Source organism: Amphibalanus amphitrite, unplaced genomic scaffold, assembly GCF_019059575.1.
Source record: "Amphibalanus amphitrite isolate SeventyFive unplaced genomic scaffold, NRLGWU_Aamphi_draft 000183F_arrow, whole genome shotgun sequence".
In the NCBI taxonomy this organism is placed as follows: domain Eukaryota; kingdom Metazoa; phylum Arthropoda; class Thecostraca; order Balanomorpha; family Balanidae; genus Amphibalanus; species Amphibalanus amphitrite.
The window spans coordinates 806,019-833,994 of record NW_024881678.1 but is presented as its reverse complement, the minus strand read 5'-3'; the positions used below and the strand labels follow the sequence as shown (position 1 = coordinate 833,994).

Below are 27,976 nucleotides of genomic sequence, written 5' to 3'. Positions count from 1 at the left end.
CATCTGATGGCCCTTTGCCGGCCTCTGAGGGCCCGTCGCCGGTATTTGGAGCCCCCTGCCGGCTTGTAAAGGGTACGCGTTATCAGCTCTAAAGGTCAGACACTCGTGTACGACGGACCCACACCAGTGTCTCCGCAGTCTGCAACTTAACGTCTTTTTTCGCCCTTCTTCTTAAGACTAACTTTTCTTTTCTTTTCATTTTTATTTCATGCATTGTAAATTGCGTAATTGTTTTATTTTTAGTAGTGAAAGACTGCGGAACCAATTATTTTCCTCAAGCAGAGTTAGTGGGAGTTATTGAGGGACAAAATAATTGGGGGTGCTGACTGGAACATTTGGGGGTGCCCGGAAAACCATTGGGGGTGCTCATTTGAGCATTGGGGGTGCTGCAGCACCCCCAAAAGTATACAAATCGACACCCATGCTGGGGGCAAATTCATCGGGATATCGCTAAAGCCTTCAAGCAAAGGAAAGCTTTTAGAGATCCCCTTCCCATTTACAAAGCAAATTATTTTAACGTAAAATGATTTGATGTTGCAATGATTCTTGCCCTTTATGAACACGACGTGCATGTTGAAATGCCGGAAGGCCTATCCATCGCTGCTCCTGTACAAAACGTCATTAGTCATTTGTCGTCGGACATACATAAAACTTTTACTCAGTCGCAACTCATGTTTCTATTACTATTTTGATCATATTCTACTTTCGATGTTTGTAATGAAGGGTGATGATGCGAAATTATGGAAGATGCAATAATGACACGATCTTTTCACTCGTTAGGTAGGGTAGGTACATTTATACATAACAAGAAACACGCGAATGGGGTAAAATACGGGTATGAGTTGAGACAATGGGACGCGGAGCAAATTGATGTGATGATCAGGGTAGCAGGATGCGAAATCAAAGGCACCATTATTGGATATCAGAGTAGGGCTGCGGGAGTTGTTTTGGTTAGGAAACGTGGCACCTAATTACGGAGCGAGCGAAGCGAGCGTAGTCTTTCCTTAGATTAACGGAAATTTCTGAGTATGAGCGGCCGGCCGTGCGGACGCTTTTGCGAGGCTTATATCTCAGCAACTACTTGACCGATTTACATGCGGTAATTTTTGTAGGGTAGCTTCATTCCTTCCACCAAGTATTGGACTATTCCCAATGCATGTGGGTGACCCCTTATGCACATGCCACGTGCAAAACGAAGAGGTGTCAGCTTTGTAATTGTTGCAATATCTCGGTAACTACTTGACCGATTGTGCTCAAAGTTGGCATGTAGGTAGGCACCCACTAGGCAATGCATAACCATGTGCCAGAGTTGGGGTGCTGCTGCACGTGCGCACGTGCAGGGGTCGTTTCCAGATCTCGAGAACGGCTGGACCGATGGCGCTCAAATTTGGTACACGGTTAGGGACTAGTTAGAAGGGTGCCGTGCAAAAGTCAGATGGGACCCATTTTGCACGTGCGCACGTGCAGGGTGCCGCTTCCAGATCTCGAGAACGGCTGGGCCGATTGTGCTCAAATTTGGCACATCGCTAGAGACCGGTTAGTAAGGTGCCGTGCACAAGTCAGTTGGAGGTATCCCCTCGAAATTTTGCACGTGCAAGACCCACCCTCTCGCTCGCTCCGTTAGTCGCCCCAAAAGGCGTTATACTGGTGTTAAGACGTTACTCTGATACATGGAGCCGTATAAATCGGCTTATGTTCATCATGCAAAGGGAATTGAATGCAAGCGAAAAGAACCTGTCACATACACGATTTGACTTCATATATTTGTGCAAATTTATCACCGAACAACTATTTTGTAACAGTGAGTGCACGATATTGTCCATACACAAAAGAATGATTCACAGCAAAGCAGCAATTTTCGTAAACAAGCCTGGGTCATGTAGAAAAGAGGCGTTGTCAATCATTCATCTTTTGTAAGTACATGTATTCTGCTTTCATACGTTTTTCATGCAGAAAATCACTACGTTTCCATGACACGTCTTAATCGATTTAGCGAAATTTCACGTGCGTTTTTCTCGGAAACTATTTAGGTACCTTATGCAAAAAATGAGCGTATATATGGTTTTAGCTAGCACCTAATCCTATATTTACATTTTTAAATTATGCCTAAATGCTATGATGGAGCAAATCCATTTTTCAAAATCGGCTTAGCTTGTGTCATGGAAACGTAGCCATTAGGCGTATGTACGTGCACATGCAAGGATATTCACGAGAGAGATTAAGTCGATCCAATAATGCCTAAATGTAATCGTTACCAAACGTAACATTAGACATCATATCTACACTCATTTCGTTACGTCTACCTACCTACACATCACCTGGCCAATGAGCAAATGAACACCCGTCGGGTAAACCTTTATGACAACGTTGTGTATGCTCGTGCTTTCTAACTAGTGGGAAAGAACATTTTTTCTTACTTTTTAAGTGTCTAAAGAGTAGAATACAGGCGATGGAGTTCAGGATATTTGGATGCAGCTTCATTTGCTAGCATTTAGCTTTACATCCGCACATCCAAGTTCATTTCGTAAATTAATCAACTCAGCAGTAAGTTATCGAAGAGTAGCTCTGGAGAATGACAAGCAATTTGTCTCTAAGACTATTGACGCACTTCAACCGCAACTCAAATGTCTGTTCATTTCAAAAGCGAGTGCATCAGCGAAGCTTAGATGCAATGTCCCTCAGGAGAGCTCGGAGGGCAGCTCTAAACTGGCCACTGAAGAGCAGCAGTAGTGGGGTATTCAGCGAGGTCTGCACCAGGAACAGCAGGATGAGACAGAAGCTGAGCACCTGGTGCTGCAGTGGCGTCTGGTAGCAGGCGCGCCGGTCAAACAGCAGCGACATGGCCAGCACCGTCGGCAGAAAGGCCAGCATGAACACCATCAGGTGCAGCAGCAGCGTCACCGAAGTCATCACGTCGTAGTTGAGCGCCGACACGCGCAGGACGGGTATCGAGGACGCCGCCTCAGGTGCCGCAGACGACGGTCCTGCTGGCGCCGGCGCCGGCCGAAGCTGCGGAGTCTGTCGGCTGGGGATGGTCAGAAACGGGCCGAACTGCGAACGCCGCTTATTTTGGAGTTTTTCTTTTCTAGGTGCTGAATGCGAATCTGGTGGACCACTTTTCCTGTCTGCGTGTGCTGCTGCTGCTTCTTTGGATTGGGATTTTGGTGAAGTTTGTGTCGTCGCCGTCTTGTCGGGCGCTGATATCCGTGGAGCTTGGTCATCTTTGGAGTTTCCTGCAGCCAGCTGTCGGTGCTCAGTACTCTCTTTCTGCTCGGTACGGGGGTTCTGTTGCAGCGAAGATGGATCCAAGATTATTCCTGTGGGCTCCAAGCTAGGTTGACTTACATCTTCAACTGGTGGCATAGATGCGCTGGATTTGGTCTCTTGGTGTGGTGACATGGTAGTATGAGCACTGCTGTCGTCTGATGAACTTCCCGACTTTGAGCTCGTTTTTTGAGACCTTTTTGAATCATTGGTCGCTGCCATAGATTGTAAGCTGATGCGGTTGCTTTGTTTCCGCATCAGCGTCCTTTTCTGTCGGGCAATAGAGCGCCGCACTCTGAGCCGAGTCGTAATAGTCTTCACCGCAATGGACCCATAGCAGAACACAATAATGAGAATCCCGCCCCCGAGAGTAAGGATCCTGAAGCCATTGGTCATGCTGGAGATGTTCGTGTTGATATTGTACGATAGCGATGGGATTAAGAAGCCGGACTCGGTGACGGCGTACGCTTGTGAGCAGTAGGACGTCAGGGTGAGCTGGTTGTTGATGGTGCGCGCCAGGGCCAGCGCCAGGCCCGGCAGGGAAGCTCGCAGGATGTTGCGCTGGGTCGGCGCAGGGTTGATGCTGCGGCATACCACCAGGTATCTGAGCAGCGCGATGGACACCACCAGACTGAACCGGGCGTTGGTGGACACCTCGTAGACGAACCGACGTGGAGCACACGTCAGCTCGGCCAACCAGGCGAGCTCAGCTGCTTGCGAGGACTCCTTCACGGTCCAGGAGACCAGCTGAATCGTCGGGAACAGCAGAGACAGTGCCGTGTCCACCAGACAGAAGATAAGCACCAGCCGATTGCAGAGGGTCTTCAGGCAGCGGGTGCGCAGAAGAGTCATCGCCGAGAGAGCGTTGAAGCTGAGTCCTACGAGAAGGCAGACAATCAGAAGACTGTAGGAGCCTACATTGAGGGCCCAGATGTGACTCTCGCTCTCACTAGCGGGACAGACAGGAAGGCCCGGACCTTCCGTGGAGCAGTTAGACAGGAGGGCCGCGACCGACCTTCGGCACGCCCTAGGAACGGACAGCGCGTCCAGCAGCGTCACGTTGACGTCACATGCAGCGGAATCGTCTCCAGAACTAGAATTGCAGACATCCGTCAAGTCTTCTCCGGAAGATGTTACTTCGGGTGAATGCATCGAGACAGCGAGATGTAAATCGGTGGCTGCTGGATGATGACTGAAAAAGGACCGCAATCGTTCAAAGTTCATGCCTGACAGACCCAGCAAAAATATACGCTCCTAAACATATGATGTATTTGTCACACACCTAAATATTTTCCGTGAAAATTGAACACCGTCGTGGCGTTCACTCCATATTTTGTGGTTAAAGAAATAAGAAACAGTAACACCAATAAATGATAATATTGAGATACAATCTACCGTAACCCAGTCATGTTAACTCGTGCCAGGGTGGTTGCAAGATACCTGGTGGTTGTGCGATCTAAATCTACCGACATCAAAAGGCGGGGAGGTGCGTGTTTACGCCCCCACCCATTTACTCGGTTTCTAAGTCACGCAGCGATCATCAAAGGAGTGTAAAAATTGCGAGCAAAATTTTTGGTTATTCTAGGTTAGGTCACCAGAGGTCACCAAAGGTCAAACTTTCCCAATATGGACATTCAGGTTAATTGGATCATAGCTGATGAACTTTTTGAACTGTGGACCGTCGCGGAGATGGTCTAAATGCTTTTGCTTAACCGGCGTCGTTTTTACATCGTGAAGGCTCGTCGAATAAGTTTTTATTTGAATATTCGATTTTCAATATTAGCATGTTGAATGCTGGTTGCGAGTTTAGTGTATCTTCCGTCAAAAATAAGCACAGCTCAATTTTCACAAATTTTCCTGGGCAAATTTTTAAATTAATACCTACAGGGTTTGCAAAATTGAACGTATTGATCTGATTTTTGATCACAAGTAAAAAAAAAAATAAGTTGGATACATCTTGCTTTACTTATTAATCGCACAAAGTTGCAAGGCGATCGTTCGGCAGGTGTATCTACACGAGCATTTAAAATTTTGTACTGGGAAGAGACCACTTGTTGTGACCCTGTTACCTAACCTTGAATGACCTGAGTCTGAAATTCTCACATCTGGGAAAAGTATGTACCTATCCTCTTTTAGATGTTCGCAAAGAAAACCAGGAAGCATTTAGACGTCCCCGAGTGGATTAAAGAGTTCAGTTTGGACCCTGAGCAGAACACTGTGACCGTGCACCCGTCCTTTACCGTCGTCGGTGGGTTGAGCACAGTCCGAGCTGCCCTGGAGGTGCAGTGTGCTCGGCGGGACCAAGGGCGGGACTGACGACACGGCACTGCTGCTGCTCCGTCCTGTCGGAGCCCGACCCGCCGAGCTGACAGCTCCACTGTCATGGAAACCGGCTGACGCACGGGAACGGGTGAAACCGGCCACTGAGCAGCGGCAGTAATGGATTGCTCTTTCGCCCTATTTGTATTATTTTCTTTAAAGAATGGGCAATTCTGTTAACATTGTGTATTTGTATTTGTATTTCATTTAAAGAGTATTCCACAGCAGCAGTGGCTTTTTTGGCTCCGTGTCACAATGTCACATGCATTGTACGAAAGGTGAGATAATTCACCCATACATAAAATTACAGGTGCAACGGCACACCGACATGCACGTCACACGCACCCATGCTCTCATATACGGCGTCAAATCAGGTAATAGGATACAGCATTCGTCGTTTTAAAGCGCGTTTGAAGCCCTGTCCACTGAGCGAAACCAGTTCGGGTGGCAGCTGGTTGTGCAGCGCCGGCGCTCTCGCGCAAAATCGCCTTTTGCCCGCCTCGGTCCTCGACCTCGGCACACTGAGCAAACCGTCCTGCCTGGTGGCGCGCTGGCGTACATACCTCCTCATTACGATAGAGGACGGCTGCGAGTGAGTGGGGCTCTCCTCTGTGGAGCACCCTGTGCGCAAGGAAGAGTGTGGAGTGATCGGCCAGCTGCTGGGCCTCGAGCCAGCCCAGCCTCTCCCGCAGGTCCGCCACGTTGTCAAATTTTCCTCGGCCGAAAATCACCTTTGCAGCGAAATTTAGGATCTTCTGTACTCTGACCATGTTCTTTTTAGTACCGTTACCGTAAACTGATATGCAGAAGCGGACCTGCGAGAAAACCAGGGCTGTTACAAGGGAGGTGATGACACCTCGCGGCACCACCACTGGCGGTCGCAGGGGGGGCCACGGGGGCCATGGCCCCCCCTTTGGTGCTGAAAGGTGGGGCCATACTATCTTTTGGCCCCACCTTTCAGATCGAACAAAAGTCCTAGAAAAGCTTTTCGTATGTTTCATTTTCTTTCTTGCGCCATCAAAGGACGTAAATTTCACTCATGAGTGGGCTCAGTTTCGCTTTCTGTCAATTTGGCGGTCAGCGTCGCTGGCACCGGTTCACGAGTATGGCCGGATCTTATATGAAATATCAGCGTGGGTTTACTTAAAGGGACCCTCCCACCTTCAAAAAAATTTATGAATTGGCATGAAAGTGATGTCGCTCGGTTCAGAAAGAGCGAAAACGAATATCTACCAAATTTCACCGAAAAATATTCACCGGTTTTCAAGATATTAGACTTTTACTTTTGTTTACTTTTTTGGGATCTCCGCTGTTTCTAGCGACTTTATTTTAGAAGTGCGGCGTTTGCGGCAGATGTTGCGCGCAAATAGCATATACCACCGCGTGCTACAAAACGTTTTAGTCAAACATTTAAAAATCGTCAGATATTTGCGCTGACGTCACACATTCAGAGGGGTATTCCTAAGCATTAGCCCCTCTGAATCAAAATGCTGCAATTTTGAAATTCAATATTTCCGATTTAAGGCATTTCTCGATGTTGTGAGTGCCGAAACCGGTAACTGTGAGCCAGGGACCCCATTTTGGCTATCTCAACTCAAATCTAATGTTAAGGTGGGAGGGTCCCTTTAAGGCTCTCGTAGGCCCAGCATTCAGCAATGGCTGGCATGCGACCCTCTTCGGCAGTGGCGGGTGGGCCCTGCTAAAGGAGATTGGCTCCAAGACACTAAAGTAAGACCTCATGGGTTGGTGCTGTGCACCTCAGAAGCCCGGTGGTGATGCCGTATGCCGGCTTGGTTTCTTAAGGATTAGCGTGGGACCTTCGGGGCCTGCATAGAGTTTGCATGAGCTAGTATGTAATCTCAGAGGCATGTGTGTAATGTGTACACAGTGGCGGTCGCGACTCGCGGGGGGCCGGGGGGGGGGCATCAGGGCCATGCCCCCAAAGGTCAATAAAGGGGGCCATCATATCATTTGACCCCCCCCCCCCCCTCAAACAACCAATGGGCCACCATATAGGTGTATGGGGCCCTGGCAATTATTCGATCGTCACGAAGCTAAAAAAAACCACACCAAGCTATTAATATAGCTCCCACACCGGTCTTTGAGCGTCCTACACTGACCTCTGAGGGAACTTCAGTGGCGGTCAAGCGCCCACGTTGACCGCTAAGAGCCTACATCAACCTCTGAGGCCCCATATCTGGCCTATGAGGGCCCCTAACCGGCCTCAGGGGTCCCAACCGGCGTCTGAGGGTCTCACACCGGTCTCTGGTGGCCTTATTTCTGTCTCTGGTGTCCCAAGACGAACCTTTAGGTGCCAATAAGGGCCCGCACTGGCTGCTGAAGACCCGATGCGGGCCTCTAAGGGTCTGCATTGGCCTCTGAGGAGGGCCCATCTTGGCCTTTGAGGGCCCTCTGCTGGCCTCTGGGGTCCAACGACGGCTCATGCCGGTCTTTTAGGGCCCCACGCTGACCTCTGAGGGCCCATGTTGGCCTGTAATGAGTAAGGACCAACATTAGCCTCTGAGAGCCCAACTCGGTCTCTGATGGTCTCAAACTACTGGCCTTTGTAGTTTGCAGGCCCTGTACTGGTCTCTGAGGGCCCTAAACTGGCCTCTACATGAAAACATACATGGGTGGCTTTCTGAAGATCAGAGGGCTCACGCAGTCTCCGGCACAGCCTTACGTTGGTCCTGATCGAGATTGCTTTACGTCCTGATGGTCCCGCGCTGATTCCCTCATATTTCGACGTCGGGACCCCATGAGCCGGTGTGGGTCCTGGGCTGGCAGAGACTGATGAAGTCCTTAGGGCTCAGGGCCAGTCTTTTTAGCAGTAGGACTAGGCAGGTTGAGTGAGCCCCAACAGAGCCGTTGCGAAGCCCCGCAGGAGTCGCGCGCGGCCCTCAGATGCCAATTCTGAAAGCTCGGAACCTGTGGGGGTCTCCAGAGGTCGGTGTACCTACTCTCTCCCGCCGCCACACAACTAGGTACCTATATGGGTAAATATCATAGTCTAAAAATGCTCTCTGGGTTTCACATGCTTGTTCAAAGCAAGAGGTATCTGCACTTTTTAGCAAGAGGTATCTGTACTTTTCCGAATTGTTTTATAGTGGTAAGGTCATGAATCCGCGTGCCTGACCTTCCAGTATAACCTATGCTACACCGATCCGTCGTCATGGTGCAGCGGCCCGACCGGTGGGTACACCGTGAGACGGTAAATGGAACTGGTGATTTTGCCTTAAATTGAGCTCAAATATTTCACGCAAGAATGAGATGGATGAAGCAAAGTAATGCCAACTGTGCGGCGCCTCGTGGACGTAAAAAATTAGCCGATCACCCCCCCCCCCCCCGGTGACGGATAAATGGTATGTCCCGCGAGTGTGACTTTGGCCCCCCCTTTTGCTAGCGGCTGCGACCGCCAGTGGGCACCACGTGTAGCAACTAGCACGTGCGACAAACCGATCAGGGTCCCAGTGCAGCGGCGGGTGACGGCAAGATTCCTTTACTACTCAGGTTGGTTCACTAGGGAAATAAAGGCGCCGTGGTGACGTCATCAGAGGAAATCCTTCACATTCAAATGAAGGGGTGATTTGAACTGCTGATTTAGGCTCGATATAGGCATACTTTTTTAGTTTCAGTCCCATTTATCGTAATGAGGCCTATTCATTGTTACATTGGTACATCTTTTGATGACATATAAGCCTTGATTTTTTCTCCAGCTCGCCCGAAAGATGATGAAATTTGCATGCATGCCTATGGGTGAAGGGAGATTCTGCCGCCGTGGTGACGTCACGGTAAAGGGATTCTGGAGCTCGTGAACGGGGGCTGGGTGACGGCACCCACGTGACTGTCCCATGTCAGGTTTTTGTCAAACGTAACGCCCAGATTTTTGACCTCGTTACAAGGGACGAGAATTGGGTCACGGAAGGTGACTGTGAAATTTGGAAGGTTGCGCAACTCCTGGTGGTTTCCGAAAGCAATGAGTTGAGTTTTGTTTGCGCTGACCTTGAGAGCGTTCGCGCAGAACCATTTGTCCAGAGAAGCCAGTGAGTTTTCCATGCTAGTGATGAGTGCTGGGAGTTCACTCTTTTTGCCTGAGACAATCACCTGGGTGTCGTCTGCGTACTGCAGCACTCTAGCATCGGCGGCGTGTAGCGACAGGTCGTTGGCGAACACCGTAAACAGCAGCGGTCCGAGGGCGCTGCCCTGAAACACTCCCGTGGCGGTCGGGAGCGGGGCGAGACTCGCTCGGCGCCCGTGACGTCACGCATGACGACACTCTGCGTGTGACCGCGTAGGTACCTACGCCTCAAACCACGCCGTGTCGACTGTCGATGCCTTCCAGACGCAATTTACTGATCAGTATATCGTGGTCAATGACGTCAAAACACTTGCTAAGGTCAATCAGGCACAGAAGGGAGATTTCCCCACCGTCGGCGGCTGTCAGCCGTCAGGATGTGGTCGGAGACAGTAATCAGCGCGGTTTCCGTCGAGTGGTGAGGAAGGAAACCGTGCTGGTTGGGGGATAAGAGGTGGTTTGATGCAAGGTATAAGTTGGCGATGAACCACCCTCTCTACGATTTTGGAAATGATCGGAATGATGGAAATCGGGCGGAAGTTAGAGGGGTTGTTGGGTGGGTCACCGGTTTTGTGGATAGGATGGACGAGGGAATGTTTCCATGAGGTTGGTTAGTCTGACAGGACGAGGCAAGTGTTGATGCTGTGAAGGATAACGACGCCGACGGCAGGGAAAGCAGCCTTCAGCGCCCGAACACACACACCATCAGCGCCGCGAGCGGGAGAGTTACGCATACTCAGCAATGTGCTGGTCAGAGTGTCGATGTCAATCGGTAAGAGCTTAAAACCACAGGCACCGACCCTGGGCAGACGGCACTCTACCTGTGGAACCGCGCCCCGGCCCCGGTCGGCTACATCAGCAGCTACTCGTGGTCCAACAGAGACAAAAAAAGCGGTTCAGCAACTCGCTGGATAGCTGAGGCAGCACCGAGGTATGTACCGGAGCGCTTCCCACCCACCACACTCCGAATGCTCTGCCAGACAGACTGCGGCCCGCGCTCCCTGATACGGTCCTCTATCCCCTCGCGAGTATCACGGCGAATGGCAGAGCGGACGGCACGGTTCAGGTCGCGGTAGTCGGCCGAGCTATACGCCCGCCGGCACGCAGGGCGGCACGGCGGTGAGACATGAGTACACCGTGCATCTCGTATAATGTCTATGTATAACGATGTGTGTGTCAACGTCTATTTAATTATCTCTTGATTTAGAGGGGTCTCTGGCTTAGTCAACCTGTTCATTCGCTGCACTCTAACCTTTGAGACGTGATGGGCCATAACCAACAGGCTATTTCTTCAAAAACTTGCTTTAACCCGCAAGGCGTGTAGCTATTTGTTGACGAAGAAAGAAAGGAAAATATTTAGGCACTAGCGACATAAAACGAAGGCAGTATCAATTACCACTGATTACCCCGTAACTTTCCATTAAAACCGCTCATTCCATGGCCGAGTGCAAGGCAAATCATTTATCGTTACAGAAAATATTCCCATTTTCTTCAAACATGCATTTAAATTCATCATAGGTGTAATATTTATGCTGGGTCATTTATCCGTGCTGAGGAATTCGAATGGTTTGGCCACAGACTCCTTCTCTTTAGGTACTTGTAACTAGTGAAGTAGATATGTGGTCTGGCGAATACCAACCTGTTTTAGGTACTTGTTGGTGTCGAAACTGGATGACAGGCTTTTGGGGGAGGGTAGGTGTTTTTGGAATTTGGTCTTGTCAGGTGTTTTGAGAGCCGTTGCTGTAGGATTTAGGGGTGGGGTGGCGGACATTGGTCTTGGCGGCCACCCTGGTGTCCTGCCGGGGCTGAGACCGTCCCGAGGGATGGTCCACCCTGCTGTTCACCCCAACGCTTAAAGCCCGAGTTCGGTGGGAGTCAACTCCGCCGCGGTGGGTAATGGTGACCGTCCGGTTCGGAACTGGTGTTTGTGTGTGTTTACGGAATGATAGCCCGCGCCGGGCCGGTGCTCTGAGATTCCGCGCCGGGCCGGGGGGGGGAGGTCTGAACACCCTTCCCCCTTCGGCTCCTGGGCTACGTAGCGACACGCGGTAAGCGCCAATCGAAAGAACGTCCAAAATAAGGACGGAAACGTTTCGGTCATTTTTTGGGTCAGGTCAAAGGTCAGGTCACCAGAGGTCACCAAAGGTAAAATGTTGACTATTTCAACATTTTGGAAACTGCCGACGGCTATCTCGGGAACCGATGGAGCTACAGCGCCGCGGAAAAGCGCATTCGATAGCCCTTTTACAGACCTTTCTGGGTAATGTTCTCAGATTTGACCTCATGTCAACGGTTTAGCCTCCAGAGGGCAAAAAAAAAACAAAAATAGCCGTTTTTATGAAAAGCGTTTTTTTTTCGGCAATAACTTTTGACTCAAAAGAGCCATGACATTATTTTTGCCAGCATCGTGTTCCTCTCGTCGGGACGCGTGGAATGAACTATAATTTGACCTTGAAAGGTCAACTTGAAAATTTGAGCTTAGGTCAAGGTCATGACCTGACCGAAAAGGTCATGCTGCATATCAGTAGATCCGCAACGTCGAGCCGAACACATCTAAGGCGTTTTCAGCGCTCTAGCACGCCTCTATCAGAAATTATTAGCGAAAAACTGTTAGATTCCGTTCGTGACCTGAGATGACCTCGGGGACATAACGAGGGGTCACAGTTGCCATTATCCGGTTCAGTGTGTCAATTTTACCTACATCTCGATGTTTGAGAGTGTCTATAGAATAGCGTTCGTGCAAAACAGACGCTTTTCAATTTTCTCCCATTGACTTATAATGGAGAGGCCGCAAAATTGACCTGACCTTAGGTCACCGATATCAAAATTCCGAGATATAAATTTTATAGATAATTTTGCTCTAATCAATCGCTGAAGCCGCCTGAAAGTCTCAAGGCAATCGCGATCAATCGGTGTAGCCATGACGAGCATTCTTATTTTTTCTGAGGTGAGGTCACTTGGCGTGACCTGGTGACCTGACGTAAGGCAACTTGGGTCTGAAAGTGATCACAACATGTGCGGAAAAGATGCACGAACAGGTGTACCAAAAACGGCGGCGCTCCGCGCCGCCGTTTTTGAGATAGGCTGCGAAAAACCGCGGGGGGTGTGTGTTCAAACACCCCTGACCCCCCGGCCCGGTGTGGGATAGGTACGTCCCCAGGTAGGCAAGAGGAATGGGAGTTAAATGAATGCTTTAAATGGACAGAGTGGCGTTAAATACAAAACCAAATTATTGCCTTCGGTCGTGCTAGAAAGTAGGTAAATGAGTTTAACACATGGGTTATGTGAGTGGGATTTGGTTTGTTCCGCTCCGGCTCTTCGTTTTAGTGACACCCGACATCGACCATAGGTAAACTTGAAAAAAAAATTTCAGTCGGGCCCTTTTCAGCCCTCAGTCGACGCCAGGTGAATGACCAGAAGACCTTGCTCCGATCATGTAAATCCGCTCAGGCCGCTTTATTTGTCTCCAAGGACCTTTTCGTGCACACCTCAACATTGCCTGGCAGACGGCATCCTGTCAACAGTAAAAATGTTTGTGAGGTGAGCTCTCTGTATCTAGCGCACTCAGGCGGAGCAGACGATACCGATGTGCTATGTTTCACTCGGTTGGAACGCCCAATATATTGACGCACACCGGCTCCTCTCATAAAACAATGCTTTCTGCCGTCTGCGATATTAACTTTTTGTCCAAGCTCTCCGCAAGTCGCACTCCAATAAAGAATATATCTACCATCTGCAATCAGCTCTAGAGGTGGCCTTTCGGCCCAGATCCTGGTCTGACCTCGGCCTCACTGCGCCGCCAGCCATCTTATCGAGATGATTGGGGCTTTGTGTGAGCGGACAAGGCGGGTCAGACACCGGCTACTGATTAGGTATTGAGAGCTGCAGTGGATGGATACGCCGGAAGGGAATGGGTTTAGCAGGGAAACACCTCCCTGACTTCGGCCACCCTGGTAAAGTTTCTTTGCAGATCTATACGCTTAACAGATGGCAACAGGTTGCGCACACATACGTACTGTCGCGCGGCATACACTGTCGATCGTCTTCCATTTTTCCATCATCCCGTTTTACATTTTATCGTTTATCATTCATAATTTTTGTAGCTTGCGATAAGTGGATAAGCGATAATTTTGAAAATTTAGCGATAAGCGATAACGATAACCGATTTAGGTACTTAACAGCGATAATTATCGTTTATCGTTCATCTTATCGCATGCGGAAACCTCTGTACCCTCTGGACATGGTGGACATCACAGTATATTATAATGTGGACATGACGTTCCCGGTTCCTGCGTCGGGGGGTGGGGGCTTAGAGCCAATGACGTCATTAGCTTTCTGACCAACCCGACCAACCGCATGAACGTTCCCATTGAAGGTGATTGAATTGATGAATCCTTGAATAGGCGAGGAAAGGCCTTTTGGTCGAGTTGTGTAGTTGCTGCGGGGCGAATATGTGTTAAGTTTGTTGATTTCTTGAGGCTTCTGGCGTTATTTCTGGTTGCAAGGTAAGTTCCTGCTTTTTCCTTTCATTTCAGTTAGTTGGTGAATCCTCTCTGGCAGCATGTTTATTAATCCCACCCAGAAATGACAAACAAAGCCTCTGATTGGCCAGTTTTGGCTGACAGACGCAGAATATTTGTCAGCAATAGAATACTATGCTTTAGCACGTTTTCAATAATGACGCATCCGTTACATTTACAGGTTAGGGCAGCTAAAATTTTGTAATTGATCTAACATGTTAAATAAATATAACACTTTTGGAAGCCCGTACAGATTGTTTCTAGTGAGTTAGGTGTTACAAAGTATTAAAAGAAATGATTGTTATCTGTTAAATAAAAAACAAAAGCTTTTAGCTACTAACATCCGCCTGACAGTCTCCAGAATCCTGCGTACGGGGACACCGCAGTCTCTGTTTCTTATGCTATCGCAGTGGGGAAAAATTGAAATTTTAAATGAGTCAGTATCGTGTTAAGAAGTACTGATGCTTTCAAAACTAAATGCCTTTCAATTCAAATTCCAGAATATCCTTTCGCGGAAATAGCCCTTCTCAGCCTGTCTCTAACGCTACAAGTCTGAACAGTGAGCGTCTCATGCGTTGCTCACGTATCGCGATAAAAAGGACGGTGTCATATGATCAAATGAACTTTTCTTATGCATAGAGCATTTGAAACCTCACACCAAACGCCTCCCTTCCTTGTTTTCCACTGCTGCCTTTCACATACCTTACCTAGTACCTACCCAATGACCGTTCCAGCTCGACGTTCCTTATCGACTGCCTCACATTCAACGGCCATATCCCACCTACGCTGAAAACTAATCGGAGGCACTTTCAATCGTCCCTTGAATAAAATTGCTACCTACACGCATTTAGAGGAGAACGAGGCCCAGAAAAGGCGTGCATAAAACGATCGGTTTCGGCCCCCATGGAATAAGCCAGGAGGTAAAATCATATTGATTGAAGAACATTTTCGAGGACATGATATCTATCAGATATTACTTTGCAAAGGTATTGTGAACATAACGTCCGCGTATCGCAGCTCTGAATCTGCTGGTGTCAGTCCCATGCAGCAGCCACCGGACCACTGCCCCGCCGCCTGCCGTTCGCTGATCATACAGGCCGGCTGTCCCAGTGTCTCATCAAACGATCACAGCTGACTCATAATTTATAAAATGCCAAACAAAAACAGACACCCAATATTATAGATCACGCCAGCTCTTTCAGCCATGCGCGTGGAGATATATCGGTAGTTTTCCTATCACAGATCACACTGAACAGAGGAAAAGCGTACACACGCAGCAATAAATAATGCATTATCAAGTACAGCACCGATCGATGCATCGTGGAATACACCGAAAAAAATACATCACTGCTTTAACGTTCCCCAGGTGGGTGGGCCGTGGGGGCGTTTTTGGCCACACCTGACAATTTTGTGCTTGCATAGATAAAACGACACTAAACTTAGTATAGCTTATGTATAATGCATCGATTCGCATCAATTGTGAAAAAAGTAACCCCATGTCACCTAAGGTCAGGTCAGGTCACCATGAAGTAGAAGTTTGAAACTCGAGCTATTGCATGAGAGAATCAGTACCAACATCTTGAATATCTTTAATTTTGATATCGGTGGTGACCTAGGGTCAGGTCAACTTTGCGACGTCTCCAGTTTCAGTCAGTATGAGGAACTCGAAATCGAAATGTTCTGCTTTTGAAACAAAAGCACTCAAACATCGGGATCTATCGTATGCTCCTGAGGTCATCTCAGGTCATGTAACGCCTCCCAACAGTTTATTTTTGTACATCGATTTTAGATGGAACGTGGCCAGAGCGCTAAAAGCATCATAATCATAGGCGGCGGAACAGGTCGAGGGCACCGAGGCACCGTGCCCCCTTTGATTTTGGCATTTTAACATTAGCCCTATGGCCGTTGCATGGAAAGAATGAGACCAAAAGTCGGCAATGCCCCCTTAATTGAAGGTGTTCCGCCGCTACTGATGTTAATCTCAATTTCAATGTAACGAATCAATGACATGCAAAATGGCATTTTCTGCAGGTCAAATTTATTAAGCTGAACTTGTTAGGCCAAGAAGACGAGAGAAACGCAGTGCCGGTAAAATCAACGTAATAAAAGGTTGGTATCAGTTTAAAAAAAAATTAAAGAAAAGACGACTTCCGAAGCAAGCCGATTGTTCAGTTTTTGCCCTTTGGAGGCTTAACCCTAGTTGACCTTAGCTCAAATCTGAGAACCTGAAAGATTTTCGAAAGAGCTATCGAATTCGCTTTTCCGCGGCGCTGTAGCTTCTTTGGTTCCCGAATTATGAACCAATTTGTGAAGTTGTCAAAATCGGGGGGCAAAATTCGTCATCATTTTAATTTTGGTGACCTCCAGTGACCTCAGCGATGACCTGATCAAAAATGACCTGTATGATTCTGAAGAAAAATAGCGGTCTATAGATTGATTTTACTGCGTCTTTCCAGCTTTGCTACATTCCAAGATAACCTGGTGTGGCCGAATACACCTCTCCCCCCCCCCCAAGTTGGCTGAGGGCCACCCGGGCGCGGGTTAATAACATGGCGCAACAGGTTTTGTTATCAACTTGTCCTTTTCACACATAGGCGACACTAGATATCACAGCCAACGCCTATCACCAAACTGGTGGTGGGCTTTGGCCAGCGATCGCCGATCGGGGCCAACACGGGCTCTTACTCGTCCACAATCAGCAAGAATGAAGAACTACAGCTGCTCCAGACCGGCCACTTCAATCCAGCGTGTAATCTTCAGTCCACATCAGAACCACTAGTGAAACTCTACTGAGTGGGCCAACTGCACTGCATCTTTGACCTCCTTTGCAGCTCTGGCTTTTCAGAATTTGAACAGCCTTCTCTTTCCCACCCTTCTGTGCTGATGAATGATGATCCTTTGGAAACCTGGAAAAAGACAGTACAGACTCAGGGAGATGAAACTGTTTTGCTATGGGTCTGTTCCAGTCGCACTTCCTAACACATCTAAACTCCTCAAAGAGCAAGATAGAGGAGGTTGGAGCAGGGCCCTTCTTGGCTTTGTAGGGGCGAAAGCTGCCACTGGAACAGGGAAGCAATCTTGGAGGAGTTAAGAGGTGTTAGGAAGTGCGACTGGAACAGACCCTATGACAATGTCTGTGCATAGAGCAAGCAGATGGTAGAAGTGGTCAATTGGTGAGTGGAACAAATGCAAATGTCAGGAAAGCAGTCATATTTTGTGATAGCCATGATGCAGATGTTGGCCAAGCTGACAAGGCAAATATAATTACCAGCTTGTTATACTAGTCTATAACTCATCATATTTTCATGTTTAACAGAGGGAATATAATGTAAAAAAGTCTTAGCCAGATGAAAGTAGATAATATAAGTTCTATAGAAAAATGTTTATGTAAGTAATGTAGGATTTGTGGTCTTTAGAGGCTAGGTAAATGTGTTCCCTGTTCAACAATTCTTCAGCATTCAGACATTGATGTTAATGTACAATGTACATGCATCAACATACCTGTTGTGAAGTGATTCTGGGCTGCTTTCCTGAGCAGTTGATGGCCACCACTGGAATCTTAAAAACACAGCTAATTTTTTTCCATTTTGTTAACTATGACTGAGGATCTTCTGTGCTGAAAGAGAGATAGACAATAGACATCCGCTGATAGACATTGTACAATGTACAACTCATTTGTGAAACAAGATCAATTCCATTTAGGGGTAGGTCGTAGGATAATGGTGACATGAATGAATTTCAGTTTTCACTTTTCACCAGTCCAGGTACCTGGTGACAAAATGAAATATTGTAGGAGGTATCAATGACAATGTTTCTGGTAGAAAATGCAGGCATTTTAGAATTCAGTTGAAGCTTTAGATGGAGGATTTTTGGAAAATATTTGCCACAAATAACATTGGAATCTCAGAAACAAAAAACAAATCTTACTTGATGTCAAAAACAAATCAAACTAGCAGCCCAAAACAAGTTATTGAAAATATAAACACAGGTAACGTTACAACAAAACTGAGTCAAAACACTCAAAACTAAGTGTTTCAATGAACGCAAGATTAATGTGTGTCACAGAAGCAGCTGTCCACTGTAAAGCAGAGTGGGCACAGCATGGTGAAAGCAGGAAGTGGTGCACAAAACTGAATTAAGAAGAGTGCCCGACTAACTGTATCTACATCCCTTTACATGTAGGTACTTACAAAATTTGAGCACAATCAGCCAAAACTTAACTGTGAAGGAGGCCATGCCCACTCGCACATGAGAGGTGTGCAAAAACATGCCTGTAATACCTTATGCCTAGATACATAAAGATGAAAATGTGTTGTGTCTGTGTGCCTGGTTAGTGGCATGACGTGACATGACTATTATCATTACCTGACAGTACAATTATCATGATATTATCAATATTGCAATTGTAATAAATAATGATCAATTGAACTTTTCTTCTCACTTTATATAGCCAAAATACCTGAGATTTTTTAATAACAAGTTTGCGTACTCCAAAATCGTAACTTCTGCTTCCTCCAGCACTTTATAAGTTTGCGCAAGACTATTATCCATTAGATGTAGGGACGATCATGACCACTTGACTAAAAAATGGTTTACTTGGTTCTTACAAGCCTGTTAACTCACTACACAAGGGGAGGGGGCACTGCAAAAGGGTGTGGAAATCGCCACATTTGTCTCATGATGTTTGATGCATAATAATCGGTATCAAAATATCGTCGTATTAGTATGCAAGGTCACCAAAGAATGAGCCAACGTTATTTATCAAATATCAAAGCAAATTGGCAATATCTAGCACAACGAAACACATAATTCAACACCTAACGATGCCGGCCGAGTCCCCGATACCACCATGGCGACCGCTCAAGTCCAACTGGCCGGCAACTGGCCAATCAGGGAGCTTGTTTGTCATTTCTGGGTGGGATTAAAAAACATGCTCTCTGGCATTGCTCGAGCGGCAGCAAATGTCACAGCTGCGTCATAATTGAAATGTCAACTTAATTTAAGCTCTTTTTGTGATAAAAAACAGTCAATTGTTACCTTGCTCAACCTAGAACCTACACAACACTTGTTCTAAAACCTTTTTTGTGTGTAGGTACAAACTTGGTACCTTTTTCAGGGTCAGCCCAGGGCATGGTGAATAGGGGGTCCTATTCTTGAAGCGAGATTTGGGTGAAGATCACGTTGCTGATGCATTATAAATCTAGCTGTTCATTCTGTTGGTATATCAACATTATTTGTAGGCATTACAAGCTCACAAGTGAACAATGGATGGATCATAGCATAGGTAGTTGTTCCTGGTAAAGATTGTTCAGGACACCAGCTTTGTTTATTTTTATTGGTAGCTTTTGGAAGACATCCGTTTTCATTCATCAGCCTGTCTTAAGCTCTAAAAATACATATAAAAGACCAACACATAAATCAAAAGGCATACTGTTAACCTAGAAACCTTGAAACATTTGTTGAATTTAACACCTAAAAACACCTGATTTAAATGTGCAAACATTTCACTTGTTAGGATGTCAGCAATTCGTCTTTGGGTTTTTGGTTCATGTTGGCTGTTTCAATGAATAATCGTAGGTCGTAGGTTGGACGTTCCTGTCGTTCAGCTTGATTTGCTAACATTTTCTTGTTTTTATTTTATATTATTTTGAAATAAAAATCTTCTTTCTTCCATGTTTGCCAAAAATTGAGCTTGAATGACTACTTTAGAGAATATGTATACCTTTATCATCATGTATTCTACTGAGTTTTTTAGTGCTTCATGACCATTCATTGTTCAATGTTACAGTTGATGTTTTTGAGGTGGGACAATAGGCAGCTCCAGCAAAAAGAAAGCTCTGTTTCACCTCCTAGCTTCGGTGCCCTGACGCTGCCTATGAAAATCCAACCCAATTTTAGTAATTTTATCACACATTTTTGTAATATATTAAGACCATTGCCAACCTGTTTCGGTGACAGCACCAGCAAAACACCCAATTCATTATGTATTCCATTTACCTCCCAAATTCAATCACCTGTATCCGCCTATGGTTTTTCGAAAAGCATATGTTTGTTATGCAGGTCAATTTCTGGTTCATCTTGAAACGATCGGCAGTTGTTGCGTTAAAATTGGTTGAAAAACATGGCCTTGGTGAGCAGTAATTGAAAAAGCATCTAAAATATGGAGTTTTTACCCCCTACTGCCCTCTTTTTGCGTTTTTGGGACTTTTCTTTTATTGAAATGTACCTAGATCACGTTGAGTGGAATTGAATGCTGTTCAAATTTTGAAAATTGGCTGGTTAGATCTTGAGATATCATGGTAGGTCCTAAACAGCCCCCATTGCCACTAATAAGGGTAGCCAGGAGCCTGCCACTAATAGGGTGAAATTTAGCACTTGCCTCTGGTATTAGCAGTGGAGAGGAACATGCCAATACACCTTAGTCAAAGGGGGTAGTCGTAAAGCAGGCATCACACTTGTTTCTTTGCAACCAAGGAGAGGTGCTATACCCAGAGATGCTTTCTAATCAAGCCAAACCATACCTAAATAAACCTGACCTAACCTTACCTACAACCTACAAGCTAAAATCGGCAACCTACTCCCTAAAATATACCACCTAAAACCTAAAATCTACAACCTATCAACCTACAGTGCCTCTCCTCAGTTGCAAAAAAAACAAAGGTGACGCCTGCTTTACTATGACAGTCAAAGGGTAGCTATCAGATATGTAAGAGCCTGTTTAAGTGCCTCCAGCTATTTTTTCATGCTGGCTGTTCTATTAACTTAAACTGTAGGTGCTGGAATGTTAGATCAAGGTCATGACCTTGCCAGCCCAGAAAAATCTGTATAGTGGTGCTGAATTCAAGTGTTGTCATCTTTTTAGCATACATATCTCGAATAAAAGGTACGGGGACCCGCAGTTGCTACTGTACACGAACCCCAAGTCTAACCGTCTGTCCTGTCCAGTAACAACCGATAACATTGATATCGACTGCTGGTCCCTGTACAAGAGCAGCTGAGGTTTCCTGTGAGTACCCTCTGACAGCTTATCGTTGTTCCCTGTGAGGGTGCTGGGACAATTTACTCAGGGTCGCTGTACAGTAGCAACTGCGGGTCCCTGTACCCATAATAGTAACACAAAATGCTGGAAACCTTTCATTTCGAGGTGACCTGAAAGGCATAGATGCATGGATGGATGAATGCAATTTTTCTGAATCAGTGTGTCATTATCTGATGTTGTAGAGGGCTTAAGATGACTTTAATCTAAAAAAGAGGTGCATGCCCCAATGTTCTATCGTCTTTGTCATACTATGGAGAAGTCACAAAATTGACCTGACCGTAGGTCACCAATATTAAAATTCCTAATTATACATGTTATACATGTTAGGGGAGAGTGACCCAATTACGCCCACGTAAGGTTCCAATCGCAATTGCGGCCAAATGGCGGCGCCGATAGGGGTGTAATCACGCCAGTATGTTGGGCAATCGATTGTCTCTATAATCCCAGAGACGGAACTATGATGGGATTTTAGTATGGCTATGACGACTGTTTTAAAAAAGGTCTGCATTTGTGCGTTATTGGGAACAGGCTTCCTAAAAACGCACAGCAATAGCCCTTTATTACGCACATTTTTTCAATGTATATGCAGCGATACAGCGTGCACTAAAATATCAACTTTTCAAAAAAAGAAAAAAAGTACCCAAGGTACCATCGAGTCGGGCAAAGAAGGTTTGGTCCCTACATTTTTCTGATAAAAAAGAAATTAAATCAATTTCGAGATCAGCTTAGTGACCTCCGATAACCTGGGCACCTTTCTGTCATTTATCTATTTGTTTGTTGGTTGGTTGGTTGGTTGGTTGGTTGGTTGGTTGGTTTGCTTGTGTTTTTATGTAGGTAGGGAGTAGGGACTGGATTCGAATCTGATATCCATTGTATGCACTTCAGATTGGAGACTTATGGAGACTGGACTGTGCGCATTTAAAGGGACCCTCCCACCTTCAAAAAAGTTAATGAATTGGCACGAAAGTGATGTCGCTCGGTTCAGAAAGAGCGAAAACGAATATCTACCAAATTTCATCGAAAAATATTCACCGGTTTTCAAGATATTAGACTTTTACTTTTGTTTACTTTTTGGGATCTCCGCTGTTCCTAGCGACTTTATTTGAAAGTGCGGCATTTGTTGCGCGCAAAGCAGCATATACCACCGCGTGCTACCAAACGTTTTAGTAAAAGATTTAAAAATCGTTAGATCTCCGCTGACGTCACAAATTCTAAGGGGGCATACCAATGCACTAGCCCCTTAGAATCCGAAAACTGCAAGTTTGAAATTCCATATCTCCGAATTAAAGCATTTGTCGATGTTGTGAGTGCCCAAACCGGTATTTGCAGGCCATGGCCACCAATTTGGCTATCTCAACTCAAAACTAATGTTAAGGTGGGAGTGTCCCTTTAAGAACGCGCCACTGTGCGTTTTTGAGAACACGGTTCCTAATCACGCACACTCTTCCTTTATTCTCCATATCACAAAGCTGACGCATCCTGGGTAAAAATGACCTTGAGAAACGTGAACAGCAAACATTTTTGATCCTAATGACTCACAGATAAGAAGCCTGCCCTCGTGGCTCGTATTGAATCTTCCTAAACTCGGGATATATCGAACACTGCTTATTAGTTGGGGCATTTTTTTTTTTTTTTGACCATTTAGTCGCATCGACTTTTCACAGAAAGATGTTTCATTACAACATATATATTATATAAGCCAAACTTACCGTATCGACTTGCTTGTGGTGCAGAAAAGGCAGACGCTTTCAAGGCCGTATGACGCTTTGGCGCAGCGCAGTCAGCTGATTATAAGCAAGCTGTAGTGACATCTAGCGATGATTTCCTTGCGCTCGTGCGTAAATAGGAGTTGTGCGTTATTAGGTCACTTTCCTACTCTTGTCAATCGCTGAAAGTTTCAAAGCTATTATTCAGTTGGTGTAGCTGTTGCAAGCATACTTTTTTATAAGGTATAGGCACTTGATTGACCTGGTGACCTGACTTTGAATGACATGGGTTTGAAATTTCACAACGATGGCTGTTCAAACACCCCAGGCCCTGCACAGGGTTAGCATAGTTCAAGGTCAAGGTCATTCAAGCAGGTATACATATTTCAGTTGGGCAAAGTAGGTTCTGAAATCAAAATATTGAGGCATCCATAATTTCATTCTGTTGGGTGGTGTGGTGTCATGGCCATATATCTGCATAAATCAATTTTCTATTCATTTTGGTATGCTCTTGCCCTGGACTGGTATAGGCAAAGAAAAGTCCATGTACCTACGTGACATTTTCATAGTCAGATAAATGTAAAGTATCCATGACAGTTGGATAATGATTACTCAAGAAACTCAAGATACTCAAATATCGTTTCGTAATCTTGAGTTTCTTGAGTTGTCGACGTCGTTATCCAAGAGTCAGATAAATCTTGTGAGCTTGCAACAAGCCTAGTAGATTGCCCATCTATTATTGTACAAAAAGGAAAGCTTCATGGCATATGACACTGATTTATGATGCCCAAATGTGGGGACATTGAACTCAAAATGTGTGGATATTTAAAGCCCCTCCCCTCCATCGAAAACAGGGTTTGTATGATAAGGAGTCTGTTACTGACATTTCCAAATGGACGCAAGAGCTGGCAAAAAGTTTGCAGCAACCAGCAATGTGATTTCAGGCATGTTGCTCAGCAACGCATGGTCTACATAAATGAGGGATGCAATTAACGTGGAATCAAACATTATGATTTGACCTCTTAAATTATGATGTCCGTAGCTTAGCTTTTGAGTAGGTAGGTACTATTCATATCAAACAATAAGCCACGACACCAAACACATTGCCAACACTGACAAAATGACTTTTTGAAGCAGACACTCGACATGCCAGAACCGATCCAAGAATTTTTACGTTGTAGGGGAGACCCGGGAGGTATGGGCCGGTTTTGTGAAAAGGCAATTTTCTTCCAGTGGGCAGTGGCTAGACTCGGTTTTTCACTCTGTGTATGTGAAATTGCCTTTCGCCTGCAACGTGTGCAGGCGAAAGGCATCTGGGATCAACTATTTTGTCCCGAGATAACTTTCAATAAATCATGTGCTTTTTCGATCCATCAAAATGCACCGGGAGGTATGGGCCATGGCCCGGGAGGTATGGGCCGATGCCATGTTTCATATTATTTTCTCGACAATGAGAATAATACTCGTAGCTGGTATCTACCTCGATCTCTCTTAGAGCCCAGGAACCGCATAAGCGGCCAACAGCTTGCTTCATGGAGGTCACTTGGGCCCATATGTATTTTGGTAAACTCAATCATGCACCATGAAATAAGATGAATAATATATTTCTGTTCGAATGAAATTTGAAGTTAAATTTTCGACCTTGCGCGACAAAAATAAAACTTATTGACGGGGACATTTAATGAAAGCATCTTTTTATTTATTTAGGATCACCGGGGGTGGGTGGCCCAAACCTCCCGGTTAGGACGCCATAATGTGCGTAGCATCTCAGATCATAATCTTGCAAGAAAGCTTCATATTGTCTATCCAGTCTTAATTTGCATGCTTTAAACTTTATGTTAGCGATGGTCTGACATCATAAAACGAGCCTGGTTCAAATTTAGCACGAATTTTCTGTATGTACCGTATTTTACTCGAAGAGGGCAAAAACGCTTTATCGCCGCTCATTGCCATAGAAGACTGAGGAAGGTTTTGAAAATCACGTGGGATGTAATCACTGAAGGGCTGCTACCAGTTAACGCCGTCAAATGTGTAAAAATACGCAACACTTCTTCAAAACTGCGATGGCCCATACCTCCAGGGGGCCCATACCTCCCGGGTCTCCCCTATTTCTATCAATTACTGATCCCAGCATTCTAGCTGACCATTGTATCTAAAGTAGGAGCTTGTGTGTTCTACGTTCTCTTAAGGTTCCCTAGGTTCTCTCGCTAAGGAAGTGGACTACACTCGAGGGAAATGTCCACGACGTCTTTGTCGAATGAATAACAAGTACCTTATTGCCCACGATGCCAAAAATCCTCACCATTGAGAAAACGGCTATCTGAAACGATGTGTAACTTCTATTACTCCGTGAAACAAGCATGGTGAACCATTTAGAACATCATTAGAACCATTTATATTATTCCATATAGTCGATCGTCAGTTATTTATCTCGACATGTGACCTGCTCATTTCATCTGCTTCTGTCTGGTCTTCTGAATTATTTGCAACGTACGTGACCGCGGTACTTCGGTCTTGGGTCGCGGCAGTGAATCTGGTCTCTCTGTTCCGGCAGACGGTTCGAGCGCTCTGTATCTCAGGCGGGCTGCGCGTGCCTCCCGGTGTGCCATAATGCTGCGTCTGTCGGTGCTGCGTCCTCGGCTGGGCCGGATGGCCGTCCGCCATCTGTCCAGTAGCCCGCCGTATTCGGATGAGTATCAGTTCCTGCACCACAGCGAGCTGCCCACCGATGTCTTCCAGGCCTCGCTTCCGCGCTTGCCGATTCCCACGATCGAGAACACTTGTCAGCGCTACTTGAACGCCCAGAAACCTCTTCTAACTGACGAGCAATTCGCTCATACCCAGGATGTAACCCTGCGATTCCAGCAGGGTATTGGCAAGAACCTGCAGCTGGTGCTGCGTAAGCGAGACAAAGCCAACAAGCACACGAGCTACATTTCCAAGCCCTGGTTCGACATGTACTTGACTGATCGACGGCCCATTGTGATCAACTCTAACCCGTTTATGTCGTACATCGACGACCCCGACACTCCGTACAACGATCAGGTGATCCGCGCCACCAACATGACGATCGCCGCCCTCCGCTTCATGCGCACTTTGGAGGCCGGCATCCTGACCCCCGAGGTGTTCCACCTGAACGCTGCGAAAAGTGACGTTCCTGGCATGCGAAAGCTGGTCAAGCTTTTGCCTCGTCGCGTCGCGTCCTTCGGCGCCTACTACTACAAAGCGTTCCCCCTCGACATGTCACAGTTCAGCAGCCTTTTCGCGTCGACGCGAGTGCCAAGGATAGGCAAAGATGAGCTAAAGAAAACCCACGCATCAAAACACATCTTAGTGATCCGGAATGGCCATCTCTACGCGGTGGATGTCATGGACGCGTCGGGAGACATCCTGTCGCCGGCGGATATCCATGGCAGCATTGCTTCTGTGGCAAACGATCCCAGCCCTCCCCCGGAGTCACCGCTGGGATACCTGTCCGCCGAAAATCGTGATACTTGGGCGGCCGTGCGTGAGCACCTCTTGGAGACCGGCAATGGCGAAGCGCTGGAGGCTGTGGACTCGGCTCTCTTCTGTATCGTGCTCGATGACGCTCGCATCAATGACGACCCGGTGGCAGCGTTCAAACAGTTCTTGCATGGTGACGCGGCCAACCGCTGGTTTGACAAGTCCTTCTCGATCGTGTTCAGTGGAGAAGGCAAGGCGGCTATCAATTTTGAACACGCCTGGGGCGATGGTGTCGCAGTGTTGCGTCTCTTCAACGAGATTTTCCGCGACGTGACTGAGAAGCCTCGTGTCGGGCCCGACTCGCACCCCGGGACGGCACATGTTCGTCGCTTGGAATGGAAGCTGGATGGCACGTCCAAGCAGGCCATAGCTGACGCGAAGAAACGCTTCTGGGAGTTCGCTGACAGCGTAGCCATTGGTATGTTCATGGATCCGCGCTACGGAAAGGACATCTGCAAGCAGTCGCGCATCTCACCTGACGCCGTCATGCAGATGGGCTTCCAGGTGGCCTACCACCGCCTGACGGGGCAGACGGTAGCCTCTTACGAGTCGTGCAGCACGTCTGCCTTCCTGCACGGACGCACAGAAACTATCCGACCAGCTACTGAGGCGACGCTTGCTCTGTCTCGGGCCCTAAACAGTTCTACCCGACCTGAGCGCGCTCAGCTGCGCCAGCTCATGGAAGACTGTTCAAAGCGTCACGGAGAGCTGACGGTGAACGCTGCCAAGGGCCAGGGATGTGACCGCCACCTGTTCGCCCTGCGCCTGCTCGCCGAGGAGCTAGAGGACACGATGCCGGACTTCTACAAAGACCCGGCGTTCCAGCCATTCAACAGGTTCAAGATCTCGACGTCGACGCTGTCCACGCCTTACGTGGAGACGGGCGGGTTCGGTGCAGTGGAGGCGGACGGCTTCGGCATAGGATATAGCATTCGCGAGCGTGAGCTAGGCGCCATGATCAGCAACTACCCCGCGCACACGGACGTGGATAGTTTTGTTGATTGTCTCGAGTCGACGTTCCATGACCTGCACGATATCCTGGTGCCCGGATCGTGAATGCCTGGTAATGTCCCACTGCCCGCTAGCGCACTTGTGAGTTGTGACGCGGTTTGTGTGTCTTAGCGTTGTAAACCTGTTATAGTGCGGAGCTCCTGCCGCATGGGTACGGCCGCATGTATGAAACGTGGTGTTTCACCAGAGTGCTGTGTAATCGTTTTATGGCGGGCCGATTATGTTCACGTATTACCTTCAATGGTGACCTTTCAAATATCAATGCAACGAGTATTGAAATCGTGTTAGATGCTTCTTGGTGTTCTGTTGCCTTTCGCGTAGGAGATTGTATTGATATGCTTAGGATGATGGCGCTGTATATATGAAAATGCTTGTTTATGCAGCGTGCGTATTTCCTTTAATGGTAATGGAAGTGAAAAATGTTAAATATGTTGTTTCTGATCGGTTGTCGTAGCCTCATTATTCTAATACAGCACGCTTCCTGTGAGGACTGTGTTTGTGGTGTGGTGGTAGGTTCGTTTGGGTGGGACAGTGTGAA

At 46.9% G+C, this 27,976-nt stretch overlaps 2 protein-coding genes and 1 long non-coding RNA gene across 11 annotated transcripts in view; 2 read left to right on the top strand and 1 right to left on the bottom strand.

The window, feature by feature from the left end:
* The first annotated feature begins 14,033 nt into the window (after nucleotides 1-14,033).
* The window catches only part of LOC122384168 (phospholipid-transporting ATPase ABCA7-like), a 31,249-nt gene continuing 17,306 nt past the window's right edge, over nucleotides 14,034-27,976 (top strand). Inside the window, exon 1 of the mRNA XM_043371243.1 lies at nucleotides 14,034-14,163. The gene's annotated coding sequence lies outside the window, so the exon portion shown is untranslated. The remainder of the gene's footprint in view (nucleotides 14,164-27,976) is intronic.
* LOC122384171 lies at nucleotides 16,313-19,061 on the bottom strand. Of its 5 annotated transcripts, none has more exons than XR_006256995.1 (3): nucleotides 19,027-19,061; nucleotides 17,680-17,794; nucleotides 16,313-17,084 (listed from the first exon to the last, which is right to left on the bottom strand). It is a non-coding gene; the product is annotated as an uncharacterized LOC122384171 (long non-coding RNA). The 5 variants fall into 5 exon arrangements; XR_006256991.1 differs by having other exon boundaries at nucleotides 18,802-19,051; XR_006256992.1 differs by having other exon boundaries at nucleotides 19,024-19,046.
* Nucleotides 19,154-27,925, top strand: LOC122384170 (carnitine O-palmitoyltransferase 2, mitochondrial-like). Of its 5 annotated transcripts, none has more exons than XM_043371248.1 (2): nucleotides 19,154-19,266; nucleotides 25,478-27,925. In XM_043371248.1, exon 2 carries the CDS (start codon nucleotides 25,534-25,536, stop codon nucleotides 27,481-27,483), a length of 1,950 nt encoding a protein of 649 aa, XP_043227183.1. In that variant the 5' UTR covers nucleotides 19,154-19,266; nucleotides 25,478-25,533; the 3' UTR covers nucleotides 27,484-27,925. The 5 variants fall into 5 exon arrangements, with proteins under 5 accessions (XP_043227183.1, XP_043227185.1, XP_043227184.1 ...); XM_043371250.1 differs by having other exon boundaries at nucleotides 19,203-19,295; XM_043371249.1 differs by having other exon boundaries at nucleotides 19,207-19,262.

What these genes read in the sequence shown, in the direction of transcription:
- LOC122384170 (XM_043371248.1), top strand. Translation starts at nt 25,534, where the DNA reads ATGCTGCGTCTGTCGGTGCTGCGTCCTCGGCTGGGCCGGATGGCCGTC.